Below are 21014 nucleotides of genomic sequence, written 5' to 3'. Positions count from 1 at the left end.
CCAGCCTGACAGGCTGGAGAGCCGTGTTATAGGGAACATGCTCGCAGGGAAAATGGTCTGCGACCGAAAGTCTGCTGCCCATAAATATCTTGGAGATTCGGGCAGTTTACATGGCACTCAGAGAGTGGTCTCACAGACTGCGAGGTTTCCCGGTTCGGATTCAGTCCGACAATGCCACCGCAGTGGCTTATATCAATCACCAGGGCGGTACCAGAAGTCTGGTGGCCCAAAAGGAGGTGAATCGCATACTTGTCTGGGCAGAAGAGCATGTGCCGTGCCTCTCTGCAGTCTTCATCCCAGGAGTGGACAATTGGCAGGCGGATTATTTCAGCCGCCAGCAGTTGTGCCCAGGAGAATGGGCTCTGCACCCCGATGTGTTTCGAGATATATGTTACAAGTGGGGCACTCCAGACGTGGATCTGTTTGCGTCCAGATTCAACAGGAAACTGGACAGCTTTGTATCAAGGACAAGAGATGCACTTGCTCAGGAGTCAGATGCTCTGACAGTTCCCTGGGATCAGTACAATCTGATCTATGCCTTCCCCCCGAGCCCGCTGCTATCGAGGTTCCTGGGAAGGGCCAAGAGGGAGACGAAGCCGGTCCTTCTAGTGGCCTCGGCTTGGCCCAGGCGACCATGGTTCGCAGAAATCATGAAGTTGGCAGTGGGCAGGTCATGGACCCTCCCTCTCCGGCCAGATCTGCTCTCACAGGGCCCAATTTACCATCCTGCTTTACGCAGTCTGAATTTGACGGCCTGGCTGCTGAGACCCACATTTTGAGAGGCCGTGGTCTTTCGGGGCCAGTCCTTTCCACTCTGGTCAATGCCAGAAAACCGGCCTCCAGGCGTATCTATTACATGATCTGGAGGACATATGTTTCCTGGTGTGAACCCAGGAGATGGCATCCTAGAAGGTATGTCATTGGCAGAATCTTGGCCTTTCTCCAGTCAGGCCTTGAAATGAATTTGGCCATAAGCACCATCAAGGTGCAGATTTCGGCCCTATCGGTCTTTTTTCAAAGATCGCTTGCATCGCATTCCCTAGTACGGGCTTTTATCCAGGGGGCTATGCGGATGAGACCGCCAGTCAAACCTCCGGTATGCCCTTGGGATCTGAATTTGGTTCTCTCGGCCTTAGAAGCCCAACCATTTGAACCTCTGCATCTAGCTTCTTTGACTCTCCTGACAAAGAAGCTGGTTTTCCTAGTAGCCATATCCACGGCTAGAAGGGTATCAGAATTGGCAGCTCTTTCCTGTAAAGAGCCCTATTTAATTATCCATAAGGACCGAGTGGTCATGCGTCCCAACAGGTCCTTTCTACCTAAGGTAGTTTCAGGTTTCCACCTGAATCAGGATGTAATCCTACCATCCTTTTTTCCAAATCCTCAGTCCACAGAGGAAGAATCCTTACACACTTTAGATGTGGTTAGAGCAATCAGTCTTTATCTTCAAGCAACTGCTCAGATAAGGAAAACTGACTGTTTATTTATTCTGCCAGAAGGCCCTAAAAGGGGGTCAGGCAGCGTCAAAGTCCACTCTCTCAAGGTGGATCAGACAGGTTATTTCTCAGGCCTATGACTTAAAGGGGAAGATTCCTCCTTTTCAGGTGAAAGCGCACTCTACTGGGGCTGTCAGTGCTTCTTGGGCAGTGCATCACCAGGCCTCCCTGGCTCAGATCTGTAAGGCTGCGACTTGGTCATCAGTCCACACATTCACCAGATTCTATCAGGTGGATGTCAGAGGGCAAGAGGATATCGCCTTCGGGCGCAGTGTACTGCAGGCTGCAGTTTAGGTCCTCAGGTCCCTGGCGGTCTATGTTTATGATCTGTGTCTCCCTCCCCTCAACCTGAGCATTGCTTTGGGACATCCCACTATGTAATGAAGCTCCTGTGTCCCGTGATGTATGATCAAGAAAATGGGATTTTTATATACAGCTTACCTGTAAAATCCTTTTCTTGAGAGTACATCACGGGACACAGGGCTCCCGCCCCTCTTGGGTTTTACGTGGTTCTTATTGCTTTGCTACAAAACTGAGGTGCCTCCCTGATGGGAGGGGTTATATAGGGGAGGAATTCTCTTTAATTAGGGTCAACCAGTGTCCAATCACCAGAGGTGCCTATATAACCCACTATGTAATGAAGCTCCTGTGTCCCGTGATGTACTCTCAAGAAAAGGATTTTACAGGTAAGCTGTATATAAAAATCCCATTTTTTTCATGTTAGCCCTCATTCACATGGGTGCTGCTGAGACTTGTAGTCCATGAATGGTTTTCTCTCTGTGTGGGATGTATAGAGGATATTATTATATACAATGAGCCTCGATTGTCTTCCTATATAAAGAATTGGTGCTGAGAAGATATCTATGGCGGGTGGTGATGACTTTATTATGGGGTGTATGGAGGGAGTGTGGAGCCCTCACAGGACTCATGAAGGAGCAGCTGCTGTGAACATCGTGACGTCACACAGGGGGAGGAGTCTTGTCGGCCCTCAGCTGAGACGGGAAGCCGGCTGAAGGGGGAGGAGCCAGCTAGGGGATCCCAGGTGAGGGGGAGCGAGGAGGGGAGAGGGGCGGAGACATGGGCGTGGCCTCCTTGTGCTCGCACACACACCGCACTCACACCGAGCCAGCCGCAGCAAAATGGCGGCGCTGGTCACCGGGCTCCCCCTCCCGTCTCCCGCTGGGCTGGGGGGATATGGGCCCCCAGGGGTGCCGGCATTGGAGCCCGGGGAGATGAGGAGGAGGCTGGAGGAGACGCGTTGGGAGCTGGAGAACCGGAGGAAGATCCTCGTCAGGAACCTGCCGGCCGACTGCTGTAGCCAGGTGATTGGAGGAGAGGGGAGTGTGAGGCCGGGGGAGGGAAAAGTTCTGTAAGAGGGGCCCCAGAGGGGTGACGGTCCCCTACATGAGGGGGTCCCGGGGAGGTGATGGCGCAGCCTTAGTGGGGGGGGGGGGATTGGAGGCTTTCCCTGAGTGGGGGTCCCATTGAGGGGATGTGGATGTTCTATAAGTGGGGGTCCTGTGGAGGTGATGGCAGTCCCCTTAAGTGGGGTTCTGACAGAGGTGATGGCTCCTGGGTGGGGGTCCGGCGGAGGTGACGGCGATTTCCCTTAAGTGGGGGTCCTGTGGAGGTGATGGCGGTCTCCTCCTTAATTGGGGGGTCTGCCGGGAGGTGACGGCGATTCTCCCCCCCTCAAAAGTGGGGATCTGGCGGGAGGCGACGGCGGTCCCCTGAGTGGGGGTCTGGCGGGAGGTGACGGTGATTCCCCCTAAGGGGGGGGGGTCTGGCGGGAGGTGACGGTGATTCCCCCTAAGGGGGGGGGGTCTGGCGGGAGGTGACGGTGATTCCCCCTAAGGGGGGGGGGGGTCTGGCGGGAGGTGACGGTGATTCCCCCTAAGGGGGGGGGGTCTGGCGGGAGGTGACGGTGATTCCCCCTAAGGGGGGGGGGTCTGGCGGGAGGTGACGGTGATTCCCCCTAAGGGGGGGGGGGGTCTGGCGGGAGGTGACGGTGATTCCCCCTAAGGGGGGGGGGGGGTCTGGCGGGAGGTGACGGTGATTCCCCCTAAGGGGGGGGGGGGTCTGGCGGGAGGTGATTCCCTCTAAGGGGGGGGGGTCTGGCGGGAGGTGATTCCCTCTGAGGGGGGGGGGGGTCTGGCGGGAGGTGATTCCCTCTGAGGGGGGGGGGGGTCTGGCGGGAGGTGATTCCCTCTAAGGGGGGGGGGGGTCTGGCGGGAGGTGATTCCCTCTAAGGGGGGGGGGGGTCTGGCGGGAGGTGATTCCCTCTAAGGGGGGGGGGGTCTGGCGGGAGGTGATTCCCTCTAAGGGGGGGGGGTCTGGCGGGAGGTGATTCCCTCTAAGGGGGGGGGGGTCTGGCGGGAGGTGATTCCCTCTAAGGGGGGGGGGGTCTGGCGGGAGGTGATTCCCTCTAAGGGGGGGGGGGTCTGGCGGGAGGTGATTCCCTCTAAGGGGGGGGGGTCTGGCGGGAGGTGATTCCCTCTAAGGGGGGGGGGGTCTGGCGGGAGGTGATTCCCTCTAAGGGGGGGGGGGTCTGGCGGGAGGTGATTCCCTCTAAGGGGGGGGGGGGTCTGGCGGGAGGTGATTCCCTCTAAGGGGGGGGGGGGTCTGGCGGGAGGTGATTCCCTCTAAGGGGGGGGGGGTCTGGCGGGAGGTGATTCCCTCTAAGGGGGGGGGGTCTGGCGGGAGGTGATTCCCTCTAAGGGGGGGGGGGGTCTGGCGGGAGGTGATTCCCTCTAAGGGGGGGGGGGGGTCTGGCGGGAGGTGATTCCCTCTAAGGGGGGGGGGGGGTCTGGCGGGAGGTGATTCCCTCTAAGGGGGGGGGGTCTGGCGGGAGGTGATTCCCTCTAAGGGGGGGGGGGTCTGGCGGGAGGTGATTCCCTCTAAGGGGGGGGGGGTCTGGCGGGAGGTGATTCCCTCTAAGGGGGGGGGGTCTGGCGGGAGGTGACGGCGATTCCCCCTAAGGGGGGGGGGGTCTGGCGGGAGGTGACGGCGATTCCCCCTAAGGGGGGGGGGGTCTGGCGGGAGGTGACGGCGATTCCCCCTAAGGGGGGGGGTCTGGCGGGAGGTGACGGCGGTCCCCCTTGAGTGGGGAGGGTCTGTAACTTCCGCTGATCCATGTATTGTGACAGGTTTTGCTGTCGGGGTACAATGTCCTGGGGGGGGGGGGGGGGGGGGAGGGGATTCCTCCAGTCACCTCACTTGTGTGGATGGAGGAATCTGTTCTCTCTCCGGCCGGCCTGACTATCCTGTCTGTCATATTCACCAAGGTGCCAGATGTAGAGATCACGGCTGGAAGAACTTCCTTGGTTGTCCCTAATGTTCTTCCTAGTATAGCGGGGGGGGGGGGTCCTTGATTGGATTTCACCCTCTGGGTTCTCCCGGCCAATGCAGATAAATCTGGTGAGGAACATTTTGGCTGCTTCCTTTCCTCTCTCCGGGGTCTGTGAGCCAGGCGGAGGAGGGGAAAAGCTCTGCTAGGACTGAGCTGGCTCTGCTCATTGACATAGAAGGGAGTAAACGCTGCAGTGGAAATTCCTCCGCTTTCCTGGCTCTGTCGGCTTTATTTACCCCGACATTCAATATATCTGGAGCTGTCAGAATCCTCCAAGTGTTGATATTTGTTGAGTAGTTCTGGGAAGGTTGAAGAGAGGCCGATCCCATCATTTTTCCTTCACTTTGTAAAATTGTTTGCATTAGCAGAATATATACGTCCCATGAATGCCGTATAATGACCGGTGTCTGCACGGCGCTAATTCACCTAGTCATTCATTCATTCATTTCAGTTATTGTATATTCATGAATCGGAGACAAGTGAGCAAAACGCCAGGTAGAAATACTAATGGGGGGGGGGAGTAAATTTTGTTTCCCAAAAATTTTCTTTTGTAATAACTCTTTGACAGGACTTGGAAGCACTGTGTAGTTAAAGTGGTTCTAAAGCCAAAGTGTAAGGGCCGGTTCCCACTGGTGCGAGCAATCAAACACCGCCGATCGCTCTGTTCTCAGAGCTCCCTTAACAGGGAGATGGTGACTGTCATTAGGAGGGGGCAGAAGCGGCTGGATCAGGCTCTCAGTGGCTCGCTGAGCCGCGTGCCAGTCCAGGTATATGTGGGCGGTTTCTGACTTCCTTGTGATCTTGCCTGAGCCTGGCTCTGTGATGCCAGCCAACAGCGGGCTTCAGTCTGCTGAAAACGGGTCACGGGGGAGTGCAGAAGGAATGGATAAAGAGAGATTCTGTAACTCCCCCCCCCCCCAAAAGCGCATGTGGGTTCTTCCTCCCCTCTTCCTCCCCTCTCCTCCCCTCTTCCTCCCCTCTTCCTCCCCTCTTCCTCCCCTCTTCCTCCCCTCTTCCTCCCCTCTTCCTCCCTCTTCCTCCCCTCTTCCTCCCCTCTTCCTCCCCTCTTCCTCCCCTCTTCCTCCCCTCTTCCTCCCCTCTTCCTCCCCTCCACTTGAACTCCAGAAGACTTCCCCCCTCCACTATTCGTGATCAGGCTATTTATTAATACATTACTTTAACTGACAATTGCGTTGTCCTGGCTACATCATCCATTCACATTCCTCTGGTTGGGAAACTACCCGTCCTGTCAGCCTTTGTGGCTGTCGGCTTGTAGTTTTCAATGAACTACCACGGCGCTGTTGAACACTCTGCTGGTTAATTCATTCTTCCTGTCATTGTGTATCTGCCCATAGGAGGTACAAGCAGACACAGATGCATTGAGAAGTCTGCAGGAGTCCTGCATGGCACCCACAATCTGCTGATAATGGGTGCAATGCTATCCAGGCACCAAGTTAAATTCATATAAAAAAAAAAATTTTTATCGCCTTTTTTTTTTTTTTTCTGCAAAAAGACGTGCATTTAAAAAAAACAAAAAAAAAACGTATCCCTTTCACACTGGGGCTGCGTTAAAATGCTGCTCGTTTTAGCGGTGCTTTACCTTTGTTTAACCACTTCAATACAGGGCATTTTTACCCCATTCCTGCCCAGGCCAATTTTCAGCTTTCAGCGCTGTCACACTTTGGCAATTGCGACGTTGTACCTCAATGACATTTTGATCGTTTCCCCCCCCCCATAGTTTTCTTTTAGTGGTATTTAGTTTATTTAGTTAATCACCTCTGCGTTTTTTATTTTTTGCGCTATGAACAAAAAAAGCGACAATTTTGGAAAAAAAACACTATTTATTACTTTTACTATGATGAATATCTTTTTTTTTTTTTTTCCTCCTTTTAGGCCAGTGTTTCTCAAATCCAGTCCTCAGGCCCCCCCCAACAGGTCATGTTTTCAGGTTTTCTATTATTTTTCACAGGTGATTTGATCAGTTTCACTGCCTTAGCAATTACCACAGCTGTTTCATCTGAAGGGAAATCCTGAAAACATGACCTGTTGGGGGGGCCTGAGGACTGGATTTGAGAAACACTGTTTTAGGCCGATATGTATTCTTCTACATATTTATGGTACAAAAAAAAAAAAAACACAATAAGCGTATATTGATTGGTTTGCGCAAAAGTTATATCTACAAAATAGGGATTAGATTTATGCCATTTTTATTAAATTTTTATTTTTTTTTCACTACTAATGACAGCGATCTGTGTGTGATGTGTGGGGGTTTTTGTTTTTTTTGTTTTTTTTGTTTTTTTTTGTTTTTTTTTTGTTTTTTTTGTTTTTTTTTGTTTTTTATATCATGACAGTGACATTGTGGCGGACAGATCGGACACTATATTTGGACCTTTGACATTTTATAAAGCAATCGATGCTATAAAAAAAATGCACTGATTACTATGTGACTGGCAGGGAAGGGGTTAACACTAGGGGGTGCTGCAGGGGTTAAATGTGTGTCCTAGGGAGTGATTCTAACTGTGGGGGGAGGGGACTGATAAAACACATTGAAGTGAATGGGAGGTCGTTTTTCAGGTGCTCTTTCTAGCACTAAAACGCCTGAAAACCAAAGTGGATTTTTCTGACTTTGATTATAACATCGAGGTTTTAGTCCCATTAGCCCACCTGATTTCCCTGCCTCCCCCGCTGTTGTTGTACACTGTAGTCCCAGATGGCGCTTGTTGAGGGATCCAGTGTCATTCTTGCTTTGCCTAGCAGATGGACGGGCTGAATTTGCATTTTTAGTGATGAAATGCAAAAGCGCTAAAAATGACTGATCTGAAAGCCATACTGTCTGCAGGCCTTTTTATCGAGTCTCTCGTACAGCATTCTTCTATCGGGAATAGTTGGGGCCCGGACTTTGTTGGATAGGAAATTGTTCGCTCTGCTGCGTAGCGTTATATTTTATTTATGTATAGTCTGACGGCTCATTCTAGAGAAATAAGAGGAAACCGTCAGACCTGGTAATGGCAAAAAATCCATCTCTTTGCTGGAGCTCGGCTCGCAGATGTTTTTTTCTTTTTTTCTTTTTTTCTTTTTTTCTTTTTTTCTTTTTTTCTTTTTTTCTTTTTTTCTTTTTTCTTTTTTTCTTTTTTTCTTTTTTTCTTTTTTTCTTTTTCCTTTTCTTTTCTGTTAATTTTTACCCCTGAATGGCAGAATGAGGGGCCCTGGTTGTCGGATTTAATAATCATGTCGTAGGTTTCCAGAAGGCTTTAAGAAAATATCGAACTGAACTTAAGGACTATAAATAATGGTGCAGATAACGTTCATAGAATCTTGTCTACACTAAATAACACCTGGAAAATCTATTACACCTGAAGAAGTAATCCATAAAAGTGAACTCCTGGCAAACTGCAAGATAATCAATTGAAATACAATGTGTGTGTGTGTGTGTGTATATATCCTGGTTTAGGTGAAACTTCTGTGATTTGGACACCCCTATCAGACAGCATCTCCAGGTCCCCGAGCTTCAGCTCAGTTGGTGGCTGGATTCACACCTATGCATTTTTGGTGCTTTTTGCAGATTTGCACTACAGTCTTCCCCCCCCCCCCCCCCAAACCTTAGTCCTCTCTTTATCCAGCACTATCCCCATATGCAGCAGCACTGTTCTCTCTTTCTTCCCTCTCAATATACTGGGAGCCATTTGCTCTTGCTGCTGTCAGTCAAATCCTGTGGGGGGGGGGGCTGTGTGTATTGTCTATGGATGCTCACATCCCAGCTCTGGTAGGTGCCCCCTCAACATGTGGCATCCCGAGGGGCACCAGCAGGGAAGGAGTAGTCAGTGCCAGCGAGGGACTCAAGAAAAGGAGGTAAGGGACGGCTTTGTGCAATACCAAGCTCCTCATGGTGTAGTACAGTGGTCATCAACCCTGTCCTCAGGGCCCACTAACAGGCCAGGTTTTATGTATTACCTTGGGGAGATGTAGACCGGAAGAATTTTTTTATTTACATTTTTTTATTTATTTTTTGTTGGTTTATGGTAGTAAGAAATATACAACTACATTTAAAGTGGTTGTAAACCTTTACAACACACTTTGACCTACATGTAAGCCTAGATTACAGTGGTTGTAAACCCTTACAACACACTTTGACCTACAGGTAAGCCTAGATTAAGGCTTACCTGTAGGTCCAAGAAATATCTCCTAAACCTACACGGTTTAGGAGATATTTGCCGAAAGACAGGCGCCGCTGTCTACGGCGTGCAGGCGCACAGAGCGCAGCGGCGAATATGCCGCGTGTGGCGGCTCCCGTGCACATGCGCGGGAGTGACGTCATCGCAGCTTCGCCGAATGATAGCGGCGGAGCTGCGAGACCCCACCGAGAAGATGGATGCACCGGACTACAGAGGACAGCGGTGACTTCACTGGCTCCCGTGTCAGGTAAGTGACACATAATGGACTACTATGCTTTGCCTTTGCAGGGAATGACGGCCTCCCACCACAATAGGTGCTCCGCCTGGCCGTCATTTGACAGCCGGCGGTCAGCATCTAGTTAAAGTGATTGTAAAATCTGTTATTTAAGAAAAAAAAACATGTTATACTTACCTGCCCTCTGCAGTGAATTTGCACAGAGCAGCCCGGATCCTCCCCTTCTCGTGTCCCCCTTTGGTGCTCCTGGCCCCTCCCTCCTGTTGAGTGCCCTCCCCCCCCCCCCACAGCAAGCAGCTTGCTAGGGAGGTGTGGCTTGGCTGCCCCCATATGTCCATTCAAAGAGCTGTGGCCTGCCCCCGTCCCCTTTCTCTCCTGATTGGCTGACTGACTTTGACAGCAGCGGGAGCCCAGTGGCGCCACACCGCTGTCTTAGCCAATGAGGGGAGTTCTGGGCAGCCGAAACAATCCTACAACATTGTTTGATTGAGATGGGACTCGGGCAAGTATTAGTGGGGCGGAGGGGGGCTGCTGCACACAGGAGGCTTTATCTTACTGCAGAGAATGCCATACATGCATGCATACATACACCGTCTGACTTTACAATCGCTTTAATTACAGATCTGGAATAAGCGATTGGCTCAGGCGTTCTGACTTGCTGCATGCTTGTTCTGGGACAGTAAATGAAAAAGTAATTGAAGCCGGAGACCAAGGGGAAACTAATGTATTTCAAAAGGAGGTCAGCCATGGACAGGTTTATGGATAGTCCGAGCTTACCCTCCTGAACTTTCCATTTTCTTCATTGAGAAGCTCTTCCGATAGCCACATCCTACTTGAATCGATATGCGTTTATTAATAGCAGCATAAAGAGTAGGTAGTGTGGGATGACTGCCTAATGGATTCTGCAGCTGAAGGCAGAACTCCAGATCCTGCCAGCGTTTTTCGGGGGGTTTGGGCCGGACTGTCCATTAAAGCGCACGATTTAGCAGCTTTGCTGAAAATAAAAACACTTTCACTTCATTAAGGAAAGAAGCAAAATGTTTTTCCCAAGTGTTCTTCCAGGACAGCCCTTGAGAGATGGAGCTCCTCCCATCGACACAGGAAACACATTGCCACAGTTCAAAAGGCGGTCCCTCAGGTCCCTGGTCAGTCATTTGTGTTTCCTCCGTCGGAGGAACATGTTGCCAGGAACCTGGAGGCCCCTCTCAGGGGCTGCCTGAGAATCTGCAAGCCTAAGGGACCGGGTCCTGGTTTATGGCTGCAGTTTGGGTCCATACCTTTTTTCTTTGGCTCGGGTACCGTCCAGCTGAACCGGAGCAGACCCGTTACCCTCCTCCTTCCAGTGCCGAGGTGGCCAGGGGCAGAATGACGCCGGTTTCCCCCAGGAGTGGTGAGTGGAACCTTCCATCTTCCCTCCTCGTTGCAGGGGGTCGGAGACGCCGAGCGTTCACTTCCGGCGGAACCGCGTCATCACTGCGTGCCGAGACTTCCGGTTCCGGGTCTCTAAGGGTACAAGGAGGAGAGGGAGAGCCAGCGCTGTGCCTGTGAAGCCCGACCAGCGTCCAGCTATACCGGATTAGCGGCGGGATTCGGAGCGTCAGAGGGGGACCATGGAGGCTATTCCCCAGGATACTCCGGCGGAGACAGGCACCAGCCAAACCCAGGTAGGCTGCTGGGCATGCTATTACTCTGGTGGAGTGGTGGTGTTTGTAGGCTGGGCCCTGTAGTACCCCACGGTGGCGGTTTACTCACAGTGAGGTTGTTTGTTAGTGGTGATTCTAAGAGGGACATGGTGCTGACGCTAAGAAATCCTTTTGTCTTCTTATTTTCAGGCTAAAGAGATGCCAAGGGAAGACAAGACAGGCCGCAAAAAGTGCCCTAATTGTGGGAATAGGTTGTCCTCGGGCTCTAACAAAGCCCTATGCAAGCAATGCATTGCAAGCTTGCTTAAATCTGAGGCAGATTCCCCTTTAGCAAAGTTTTTGGGCTCCTTTAAAGAGGAAATGGCGTCGACCTTTAAGTCCCTCCGGGAGTTAATCACTGACGTGGGATCAGCTGCAGCTGCCTCCACGAGTAAAACAACTATAATCTCATCCTCACCATGCCTTACAACACCCAGCTCAGGGGAGCCCCGTATGGTCAGGGAGCCTAGCCCCACGTTGATTAGTCCCGAATCCTCTGACACTGACTCGGGTCAGGAAGAGGATCAAGCAGCATCTAAAGCCTCAAAATATAGATTATCTCTCGAGGAAGTAGATGAGCTAATGGGGGCTATCTATGATACGCTGGAAATTGAGGAGGAAGAAACTCAGTTATCCAGACATGATCAAATGTATGAGGCTCTGGAGAAAAAGAAAGCAAGGGTTTTCCCTATACATAAGGTGCTTTCTGACCTTGTCCTTAAGGAGTGGTCTGAACCAGACAAGAAGGTTTTCTTTCCTAAATCCCTTAAGAGAAGGTTCCCTTTTGATGAGAGCCCAGAGGCGGTCTGGAATAAAAATCCAAAACTAGACGCCCCTCTGTCCAAAATCTCAAAGCAGGCTGATCTGGCCTTTGAGGATATGGGCCACCTGAAAGATCCCATGGACAGGAGAACAGACATTGTCTTAAAGAGGGCCTGGGATGCCTCTATGGCAGGCTTAAAACCAGCTCTAGCCACTTCCTGTGTAGCTAGAAACCTGGAGTTCTGGTTATCGCAACTACAAGAACACTTAAAGGCAGGCACTCCTAGGGGGGAGCTTTTGAAATCCTTCCCTATGCTTTTTAAGGCCACCAGTTTCATCTCTGACGCCTCCACGGACTCCGTTAAATTTACGGCTAAATCTGCAGCACTTTCAGTGGCAGCAAGGAGGTCAGTATGGATGAAAACCTGGGGGGGAGACACGGCGTCTAAAACCCGCCTGTGCAGCGTCCCTTTTACAGGAGACTTAGTCTTCGGGCCTGAATTAGACTCCGCCTTAGAAAGGACGGCGGACAAAAAGAAAACCTTTCCCGCAAAAAAGAAAAATTTTCAAAGAAAAATTTTTCGTCCCTTTAAGGAACCCTCTAAATCAGAGAAGAGTTCAACCCCCAAAAAGCATTGGTCGGGACATAAAGGGAAAGGAAAAGGGGGCATACTGTTTAGCCGCCCCAATCAGGATCCCAAACCCCAGTGACGTCAGGGTTCCTGTGGGAGGAAGATTAAGCAAATTTCTTCCTCAATGGGAAGAGACAACCTCGAACGAGTTTGTCTTAAATATAATAAAAAGGGGTCATGCGCTGGAATTTCACAGCAACCCTCCTTCCAAGTTTCTGGTGACAAAGCTTCCAAGTCACTCAGAAAAGGCCAGGGCCTTACCTTTACTAATAGGGGAAATGGTAGATCAAGAAGTATTGACACCAGTCCCTATTCAGGAACAAGGGGACGGTTTTTACTCGCACATCTTTGTGGTAAGAAAACCGTCAGGGAGATTCAGACTAATTATGAACCTCCGTCCACTGAATCGCTCCATCCGTTACAAGAGATTTCGGATGGAGTCCATTTATTCCATAAAGAATCTCCTGCAGAAAGAGACATTTATGGCAACCCTGGACCTAAGGGATGCTTATCTGCACATTCCAATAAGGGAGGAATGCCAGAAATTTCTTCGAATGGCAGTGCAGATAGACACAAAGGTTTACCACTTTCAGTGCAGAGCACTTCCCTTCGGTCTATCATCCTCTCCGAGAATCTTTACCAAGGTTCTCTGAGAGGCTTTAGTTCCTCTGAGGCTTCAATCAGTCTCAATTATCCCCTACCTAGATGATCTGCTCCTAACAGCCCACTCAGAGAGTCGTCTTTCTCAGGACCTAGAATTGACTCAACTCAGTCTGAGTCGATTAGGGTGGATTGTCAGTCAGGAGAAATCCAAGACAACCCCAACACAGGAGATCCTGTATCTGGGGTACTGGATCAAGTCTGTAGATCAGAAAATTATACTGCCGGAAGAAAAGATTTTGAATCTGTGGCAGAGAATATCTTTTCTTCAATGCAGCCCCAAGTGTACGGTGAGGGAAGTAATGTCGGTCTTAGGTCTTATGACGGCAGCCATTCCAGCCGTACAATGGGCCAGGTTCCATCAAAGAGAACTTCAGGGTTTTCTGTTAGAACAATTAAAAGGCAGAGATCTGAAAGGAGGAGGTATCGATCCCCTCAAGGGTAAAACGCTCCCTCTGGTGGTGGAAGGACAGGGAGAACCTAAACAAAGGGGTTCATTGGGTCCTTCCTATCACTTCAACACTAACAACGGATGCGAGCAGTTGGGGCTGGGGAGCCCACCTAGGCTCAAGCTGGGTCCAGGACAAGTGGACCCCGGAGGAGAAATGTTTCTCTTCCAATTGGAAAGAACTAACAGCAATCCTGAGAGCTGTTCTAGCTTTCCACCCCGCAATACAGGGTCACCATCTACAAGTCCGTTCAGACAATACGACGGCTGTAGCATACATAAACAAACAAGGAGGAACCAGAAGTCCTCGTTTGATGGTGGTAGCCAGACGCATTCTCCAGTGGGCAGAAGCCAATCTGGAATCCATTTCTGCAGTTCACCTGAAAGGGGAGCTGAACAACAAGGCGGACTTCTTGAGTCGACAAAAGATTTCGAACCAAGAATGGTCCTTACACCCAGAGGCATTCAATCTCATAACAGCTCACTGGGGAGAACCAGAGGTAGACCTTTTTGCGAGCAAGAAAAATGCAAAGGTTCCCAATTTTTTCTCGCTAAACCCAGGAGATCAACCCCTGGCGGTAGATGCCTTGCAAACTCCATGGACTTTCAGTCTGGCGTATGCATTTCCCCCTCTTCATCTCATTCCGAGGGTCCTAGCAAGATTCCTCAAGGAGAAAACCTGTTTGATTCTAGTAGCACCTTTTTGGCCCAGGAGACCGTGGTTCACAACGTTGCTACAATTGACAGACTGTCCGCCTCTAAGACTTCCCTACAGACAGGACCTCCTGTCGCAGGGACCTCTTTACCATCCGCAGGTCGCCACACTGAAGCTGTCAGCGTGGTTACTGAGGAGGAAATCTTAAGGAGTAAGGGCCTGTCAGACGAGGTAATTGCGACCTTACTACAGAGTCGCAAACCAGTCACGAGAGCTATTTACAAAAAAGTCTGGAAAAAATTCAATAGCTGGCTGAATAGCCGGGACATAAATACGGCTAATATTCTACAGTTTTTACAGGAAGGTGTAAACAAGGGTTTAACCCTAAGTACTATTAAAGTACAGATAGCTGCCTTAAGTGTATACCTAGATGAACGCTTACAGGAAAATCCTTTTGTCGCTAGATTCTGTAAGGCAGTCGCTAGACGCAAGCCAGTCAGAATCACAAAAGTCCCATCCTGGGATTTAGCAGTTGTGCTAAAAGCTTTCTTGGGGTCACCCTTTGAGCCTATCTCAGAGGCCTCCCTAAGGCTTATTACCTTTAAGACAGTTCTCCTGGTGGCAATCACTTCAGCCCGTAGGGTCAGTGAAATCCAAGCACTTTCCATCAGGGAACCATTCCTACAGATCCTAGAAGACAGAGTCATTCTAAAGACAGACCCTGGGTTCTTACCAAAGGTAGCATCTAGCTTCCATAGGTCCCAAGATATTGTCCTCCCTTCATTTTGTCAAAATGCAGCAAATGAGAAAGAGGAACGTTTTCATTTATTGGATGTGAGGAGGTGTATTCTAGAATATCTTAAAATAACAAATCCATTCAGAATCTCAGACTCCCTTTTTGTCCTTTTTTCCGGACAGCGTAGGGGACAGAAAGCTTCAAAAGTAACCATAGCTAGATGGATTAGGCTAGCTATAGCAGAGGGGTATAAGGCCTTGAATAGAGATCCTCCTGAGGGTGTTAAAGCTCACTCCACAAGAGCGTTGTCTGCATCCTGGGCAGAAAGAGCTGGTGCCACCCCGGAGCAGGTATGTAAAGCAGCCACATGGTCAAGCTTTTCCACCTTTACAAGGCATTACCGACTGGACTTAATGTCTAGTCAGGATCAGGCCTTTGGGAGGAAAGTCCTCCAGGCCGTGGTCCCCCCCTAATCTGGTAAGTACTTGGGGATCCTCTCAAGGGCTGTCCTGGAAGAACACTTGGGAAAACTGGAGTTAGTACTTACCGGTAACTCCTTTTCCGGTGGTCTTCCAGGACAGCACGATCCCACCCTTTATTTGATTATAGTGATGTACTAATGTTATTACCTGTTATGGTTTATATGTTTTTCAGTTCCATCCTTCGGTTCTTGGTGAATGACTGACCAGGGACCTGAGGGACCGCCTTTTGAACTGTGGCAATGTGTTTCCTGTGTCGATGGGAGGAGCTCCATCTCTCAAGGGCTGTCCTGGAAGACCACCGGAAAAGGAGTTACCGGTAAGTACTAACTCCAGTTTTTTGTGTCATTTCCAGTATCTAGCTGAGAAGTATTTGCAGGAGCTGTGTCTGTATAAATACATGACGTTACAGCAATTTCTTAAGTAAACACCAGCTCCATTCCATATGTTCCATCAGCAGTATCTGTTCTCTATCACAGATGGAGTTGTTTTTTTGTTTATTCTAAATGTATATATATATATTTTTTTTTTTCCCCTTCTCTCCTAGGATATCCAAGAACTGTTCAAGGACTATGAGATCAAATATTGCTATGTGGATAAAAATAAAAAGACAGGTAAGTTTTGCTTACACTGTGTGTGTGTGTGTGTATATAAAAAAAAAAAAATCTCTCTCAATGTATGTGCAAGGGTGACGGGACATTGTTTCCTGCAAGGGTTAACCTGTACATAACTGACATTTCTGTCTTTGATAGATCCTGGCAGGTTATTTCACATACATTTTTATCTCCCTGGAGACTTCTGTAGTGAGCACTTCAAGTCCATAGGCCTGCATGCCTGCCACGGCCAATTATAAAGGGTGCGCTCTCTACTTTTTTATTATGTTTTCAGGCCCTGCTCACACCTGAGCAATTCTTCAGCTTGTAAAGCGCTCGGCTCTGCTCCAAAACGCCCAACAAGCAAAATCACATTAATGTCAATGGCCCCTGTTCACATATGAGCCTTGGCCTGAAGCTCAAAAAAAAGTACATGAGCTTCTTTTTGGCTCCATAGACTTTAATGAAAACGCCTGACTTGAGCAGAAAAATGCTTGTAAAATGCTCAAATAGCACCTCTCCTCCCCAAATTTATGCTCCCTCTCCTCTCCCTAGTGCTTTCTATTGGCTAAACCAAAAAACGCCAGAAGCTGTAGAACGCTTGTAATGCACATTTTTTTTTATTTTTTTTTATTTTTATTTTTTTTTTCTAAAATGCTTTAGAAAATCTTGTAAAAAGCCTGAAAAATGCCAGTAAATTATTACTCGGGTGTGAATGGAGCCTTAACCACCTAAGCGCCGGACCAATTTGCAGCCAAAGGACCAGACTCCTTTTTGCGATTCGGCACTGCGTCGCTTTAACTGACAATTGCGCGGTCGTACGACGTGGCTCCCAAACAAAATTGGCGTCCTTTTTTTTTTTCCCACAAATAGCTTTCTTTTGGTGGTATTTGATCACCCCCTGTGTAAATGGCAGTGAAGGAGTTAACCACTAGGGGGCAGTGTAGGGGTTGTGTGAGGTTATAAAAAATAAAAACGCATATTGTAGGGGGGCATGGCCTGGCATTTGACGTCACTGATCATCTTTCCTTATAAAAGGGAGCAGACGATCGGTGACAGCCACACTAGGACCTCTCCTCATTCTTCAGCTCTGTGACCCGATCGCGGGACACCAGCGGCGATCAGGTCCGCTGGTCCTGCGGCCACGGTCACGGAGCGCAGGACACGGCTGGGCACTTAAAGAGCGACGTACAGGTACGTGATAGTGCCCAGCCGTGCCATTCTGCCGACGTATATCAGCGTGAGGCGGTCCTTAAGTGGTCAATCGTGCAACTCTAGCTTTCCTCACCCTTAAACACTCTACTTACTTGAAGCCCACATTGGATTGCTGTGTCTTGGGTACTTCCTTGGCTTCAGTAGTAGGCATTCCTTCCTGAATAAGGGTGTAAAAGATATGCTAGTGCTGATTACTGTAGGCCAGGGTTTCTCAACCAGGGTACCTCCCAGAGGTTGCTAGGGGTTCCTTAAGCAATAGGCAAATTCTGCTTCTCAGATAAGTTCTCACTGACACCGTTGATCTTTTTAGCTATCTGTAAGGGGAGTATTCTGCCCAATGACTGCAAGTGTAAGGAGCATTCTTCCCATTGATCATCGCACTTTAATGTACCAGGAGTTGTAGATTGTCTGTCTGTCTTTTTTTTTTTTTTTTTTTTTAGCAGGGGTTCTCCCGAGAACCGGAAAGAGATTTCAAGGGTTTCCTCTGTGTTGGTAAAGGTGTGAGAGGCTGCTATAGCCACTGGACTGCAACACACTCTCAAGAGTGCTTAGGACATGGGTGTGCAACCTGGGGCCCTCCAGCTGTTGCAGAACTACGAGTAATTGTAACTGCCAGCCTTGCAATGGCTCATTGGAAATGTGGCGTATAACGCACTCTCCCCCCCCCCCCCTCTTAAAATCAGGGGAAAATCGTGGGTGCGTGTTATACATCGATCTCCGTTGACTGAGCGGAGCATCGCCGCCGAGATACACCTGCTATTAGACCTGTATTATGTCCATCATAGGGCGGGACTGGGCGTGACTGTGAGAAGAGCCGAGTACACTCGGCTATGTGTATCTCGGCTCTGCCCAGTCCCTGCGATCTCAGCGGGGATAAGGCTGCATTGATGGGTATTTAAATGTACGGTTTTTGTTTTTTTTCAATTGAAAACTATCATTCGTTTAAACAATACAAGAAAAAAAATACAAACCCTTTTGCAGGTAGAACTGTTCATATTTATTTGATTTTTTTTTTGTCTGAAGTTCAGTTTAAAAGGCCTGAAGGGATATTTTTTAGATTGTAAGCTCTAACACGCAGGGCCCTCTGATTCCTCTTGTACCAAATTGTAATGTAACTGTAATGTCTGCCCTCATATTGTAAAGTGCTGCGCAAACTGTTGGCGCTATATAAAACCTGTATATCATCAGAAGTGTGTTTTTTTTTTTTTTTTTTTTTTCCACAAAGCACTATAGTTTTGCTAATGGCCCGTACACGCGATCCGAATATCGTACGAAAACTGTGGTCTGAGGAAGAATCGTGCGATATTTGAATCGTGTGTACACTACTTTTGAGAGCCGATCACGATATTATTCGACCAGACAAGCACGAATATTTTCCTCGTACTATACCAGATCGTACGATTTTTGTGTAGTCAGTATAATACAATACAAATACATTACAACACATGACATCACTTCCAAATTTTTTATTTTTTCTATCGTACGAGAATTTTCAGGACTTTAGTTACCTATTCAATTTCTACTTGCGACTATTAATCGAAATAAGTCGTTCCAACTGTCTTAGGATATTCGGATCGTGTGTACAGGCCATAAGCGTTGTGTTATCATGCAGTCAGTTGCAATATTTGTGGCTCCTGTGCTGCAATCTACACCGGGGTGGTCACATCTTTTCCCTGATGAGGGACACGCATGTCTCGCACAGAAAAGATTTGCAGAAATCTGAATTCCATCTCGGATGTTGAAGAATATGTCTGAAAAGCATCACACCTTAACCTACACAGCACAATAGTCAAGTCATGTAAATAACACCTTGAAGTGTATCTGTATGACACTTGTCTGGTATTTATCTCTGTCTGGGTCCTTTTTATTTTATTTAAAGTACTTGCATAGCGCTGTCAATTTACACAGAGCTTTACATATACATTGTACATGCACATCGGTCCCTCAAGGAGCTTACAATCTAAGGTCCCTAACTCACATTCTTATACTGGGGCCAATTTAGACAGAAGCCAATTACCCTACCAGCATGTCTTTGCAGTGTGGGAGGAAACTGGAGTACCCGGAGGAAACCCACACAGGGAGAACATGCAAACTCCAGGCGGGTAATGCCGTGGTTGAGATTCAATCCAGCGACCCTTTTTTACTGCTAGGTGAGAGTGCTACCCACTACACCATATTGCTCGGCCACACCCCCTCTCCTCATTGGCTTACTGGCTGTGATTGACAGCAGGGGGTGCCAATGCTGGCTCAGCTAATGAGGAGGGAGGGTCCTTGCAGACCCGAGCCTCTCATGCACAGCGTTGGATCATGATGGGGCTCAGGTAAGTATTAGGGGGCTGCCGCACACTTTTTTTTTTATTTATTTTTTTTTACCCCTAATGCATTAAGGCAAAAAACCTACCTTTAGAACCACTTTAAATTGAATGTGGGGTATTTTGTATGTTTAACGTGTTCGTTTAGTCAAAACGTTTTTTAACCACTTGACCACTGGGCACTTAAACACCCTTAATAACCAGACCAATTTTCAGCTTTCGGTGCTCTCGCATTTTGAATGACAATTACTCAGTCATGCAACACTGGACCTATATGAAATTTTTGTCTTTTTTTCACACAAATAGAGCTTTCTTTTGGTGGTATTTAATCACCGCTGGGTTTTTTATTTTTTGTGCTATAAAAGAAAAAATACCGAAAATTCTGTAAAAAAACGAATTTTTCTTTGTTTCTGTTATAAAATTTAGCAGATTAGTAATTTTTTCTTCATAAATTTTGGCCAAAATTTATACTACTACATATCTTTGGTAAAAATAAGTACAAATTGGTGGATATTATTTGGTCTTTGTGAAAGTTATAGAGTCCACAAGCTATGGTGCCAATATCTGAAAATTGATCACACCTGAAGGACTGACGGCCTATTTCAATTCTTGAGACCCTAACATGCCAGAAAAGTACAAATACCCCCCAAATGACCCCTTTTTGGAAAGAAGACATTCCAAGGTATTTAGTAAGAGGCATGATGAGTTTTTTGAAGTTGTCATTTTTTCCCACAATTCTTTGCAAAATCAAGATTCTTTTTACTTTTTTTTTTTTTTTTTCACAAAATTGTCATATTATCAGGTTATTTCTCACACACAGCATATGCATACCACAAATTACACCCCAAAACACATTCTGCTATTACTCCCGAGTATGGTGATACCACATGTGTGAGACTTTTACACAGCGTGGCCACATACAGAGGCCCAACATGCATGGAGCGCCATCAGGTGTTCTGGAGCACCCAGGACAATTCTGACATTTCTCTCCTACATGTAAAAATCATCATTTATTTGCTAGAAAATTACATAGAACCCCAAAACATTATATATGTTTTTTTAGCAAACACCCTGGAGAATACAATGGTGGTCTTTGCAACTTTTTATCTCGCATGGTATTTGCGCAGTAATTTTTCAAATGCTTTTTTTTGGGAAAAAAACTGTTTTGTGCGTAAAAAAAAAAAAAAAAAAAAAAAAAACACAGTAAAGTTAGCCCAATTTTTGCATAATGTGAAAGATGAAGTTACGCTGAGTAAATAGATACCTAATATGTCACTCTTCAAAATGCACACGCTCGTGGAATGGCGGCAAACGTCGCTACTTAAAAATCCCCATAGGCGACGATTTACATTTTTTTTTACTGGTTATATGTTTTGAGTTACAGAGGAGGTCTAGGGTTAGAATTATTTCTCTCGCTCTAACGTTCGCAGCGATACCTCACATGTGTGGTTTGAACACCGTTTTCATATGTGGGCCGGACTTACGCATGCATTCGCTTCTGCATGCGAGCACATGGGGACAGGGGCGCTTTAAAAAAAACATTTTTTTTTATTGTTCATTTTACTTTATTTATTTTAGTTTGACATTT

General features: G+C 48.0%; 1 protein-coding gene across 3 annotated transcripts in view; it reads left to right on the top strand.

Moving 5' to 3' along the window:
• The first annotated feature begins 2576 nt into the window (after positions 1-2576).
• The window catches only part of RAVER2 (ribonucleoprotein, PTB binding 2), a 61516-nt gene continuing 43078 nt past the window's right edge, over positions 2577-21014 (top strand). For 2 of the 3 annotated variants that reach the window (XM_077450548.1, XM_077450547.1), the window contains exons 1-2: positions 2578-2818; positions 15854-15920. In XM_077450548.1, the coding sequence (XP_077306674.1) occupies positions 2636-2818; positions 15854-15920 (250 nt within the window). In that variant the 5' untranslated portion in view covers positions 2578-2635. Of the gene's footprint in view, positions 2819-15853; positions 15921-21014 lie in introns of all 3 variants that reach the window. The other variant, XM_077450549.1, reaches the window with a different exon arrangement.

Source organism: Lithobates pipiens, unplaced genomic scaffold (assembly GCF_037356315.1).
Source record: "Lithobates pipiens isolate NorthernLeopardFrog02 unplaced genomic scaffold, aLitPip1_a1.2 Scaffold_23, whole genome shotgun sequence".
NCBI lineage: Eukaryota > Metazoa > Chordata > Amphibia > Anura > Ranidae > Lithobates > Lithobates pipiens.
The sequence above is the reverse complement of the archived record's forward strand: the minus strand, read 5'-3'. Positions and strand labels throughout refer to the sequence as shown.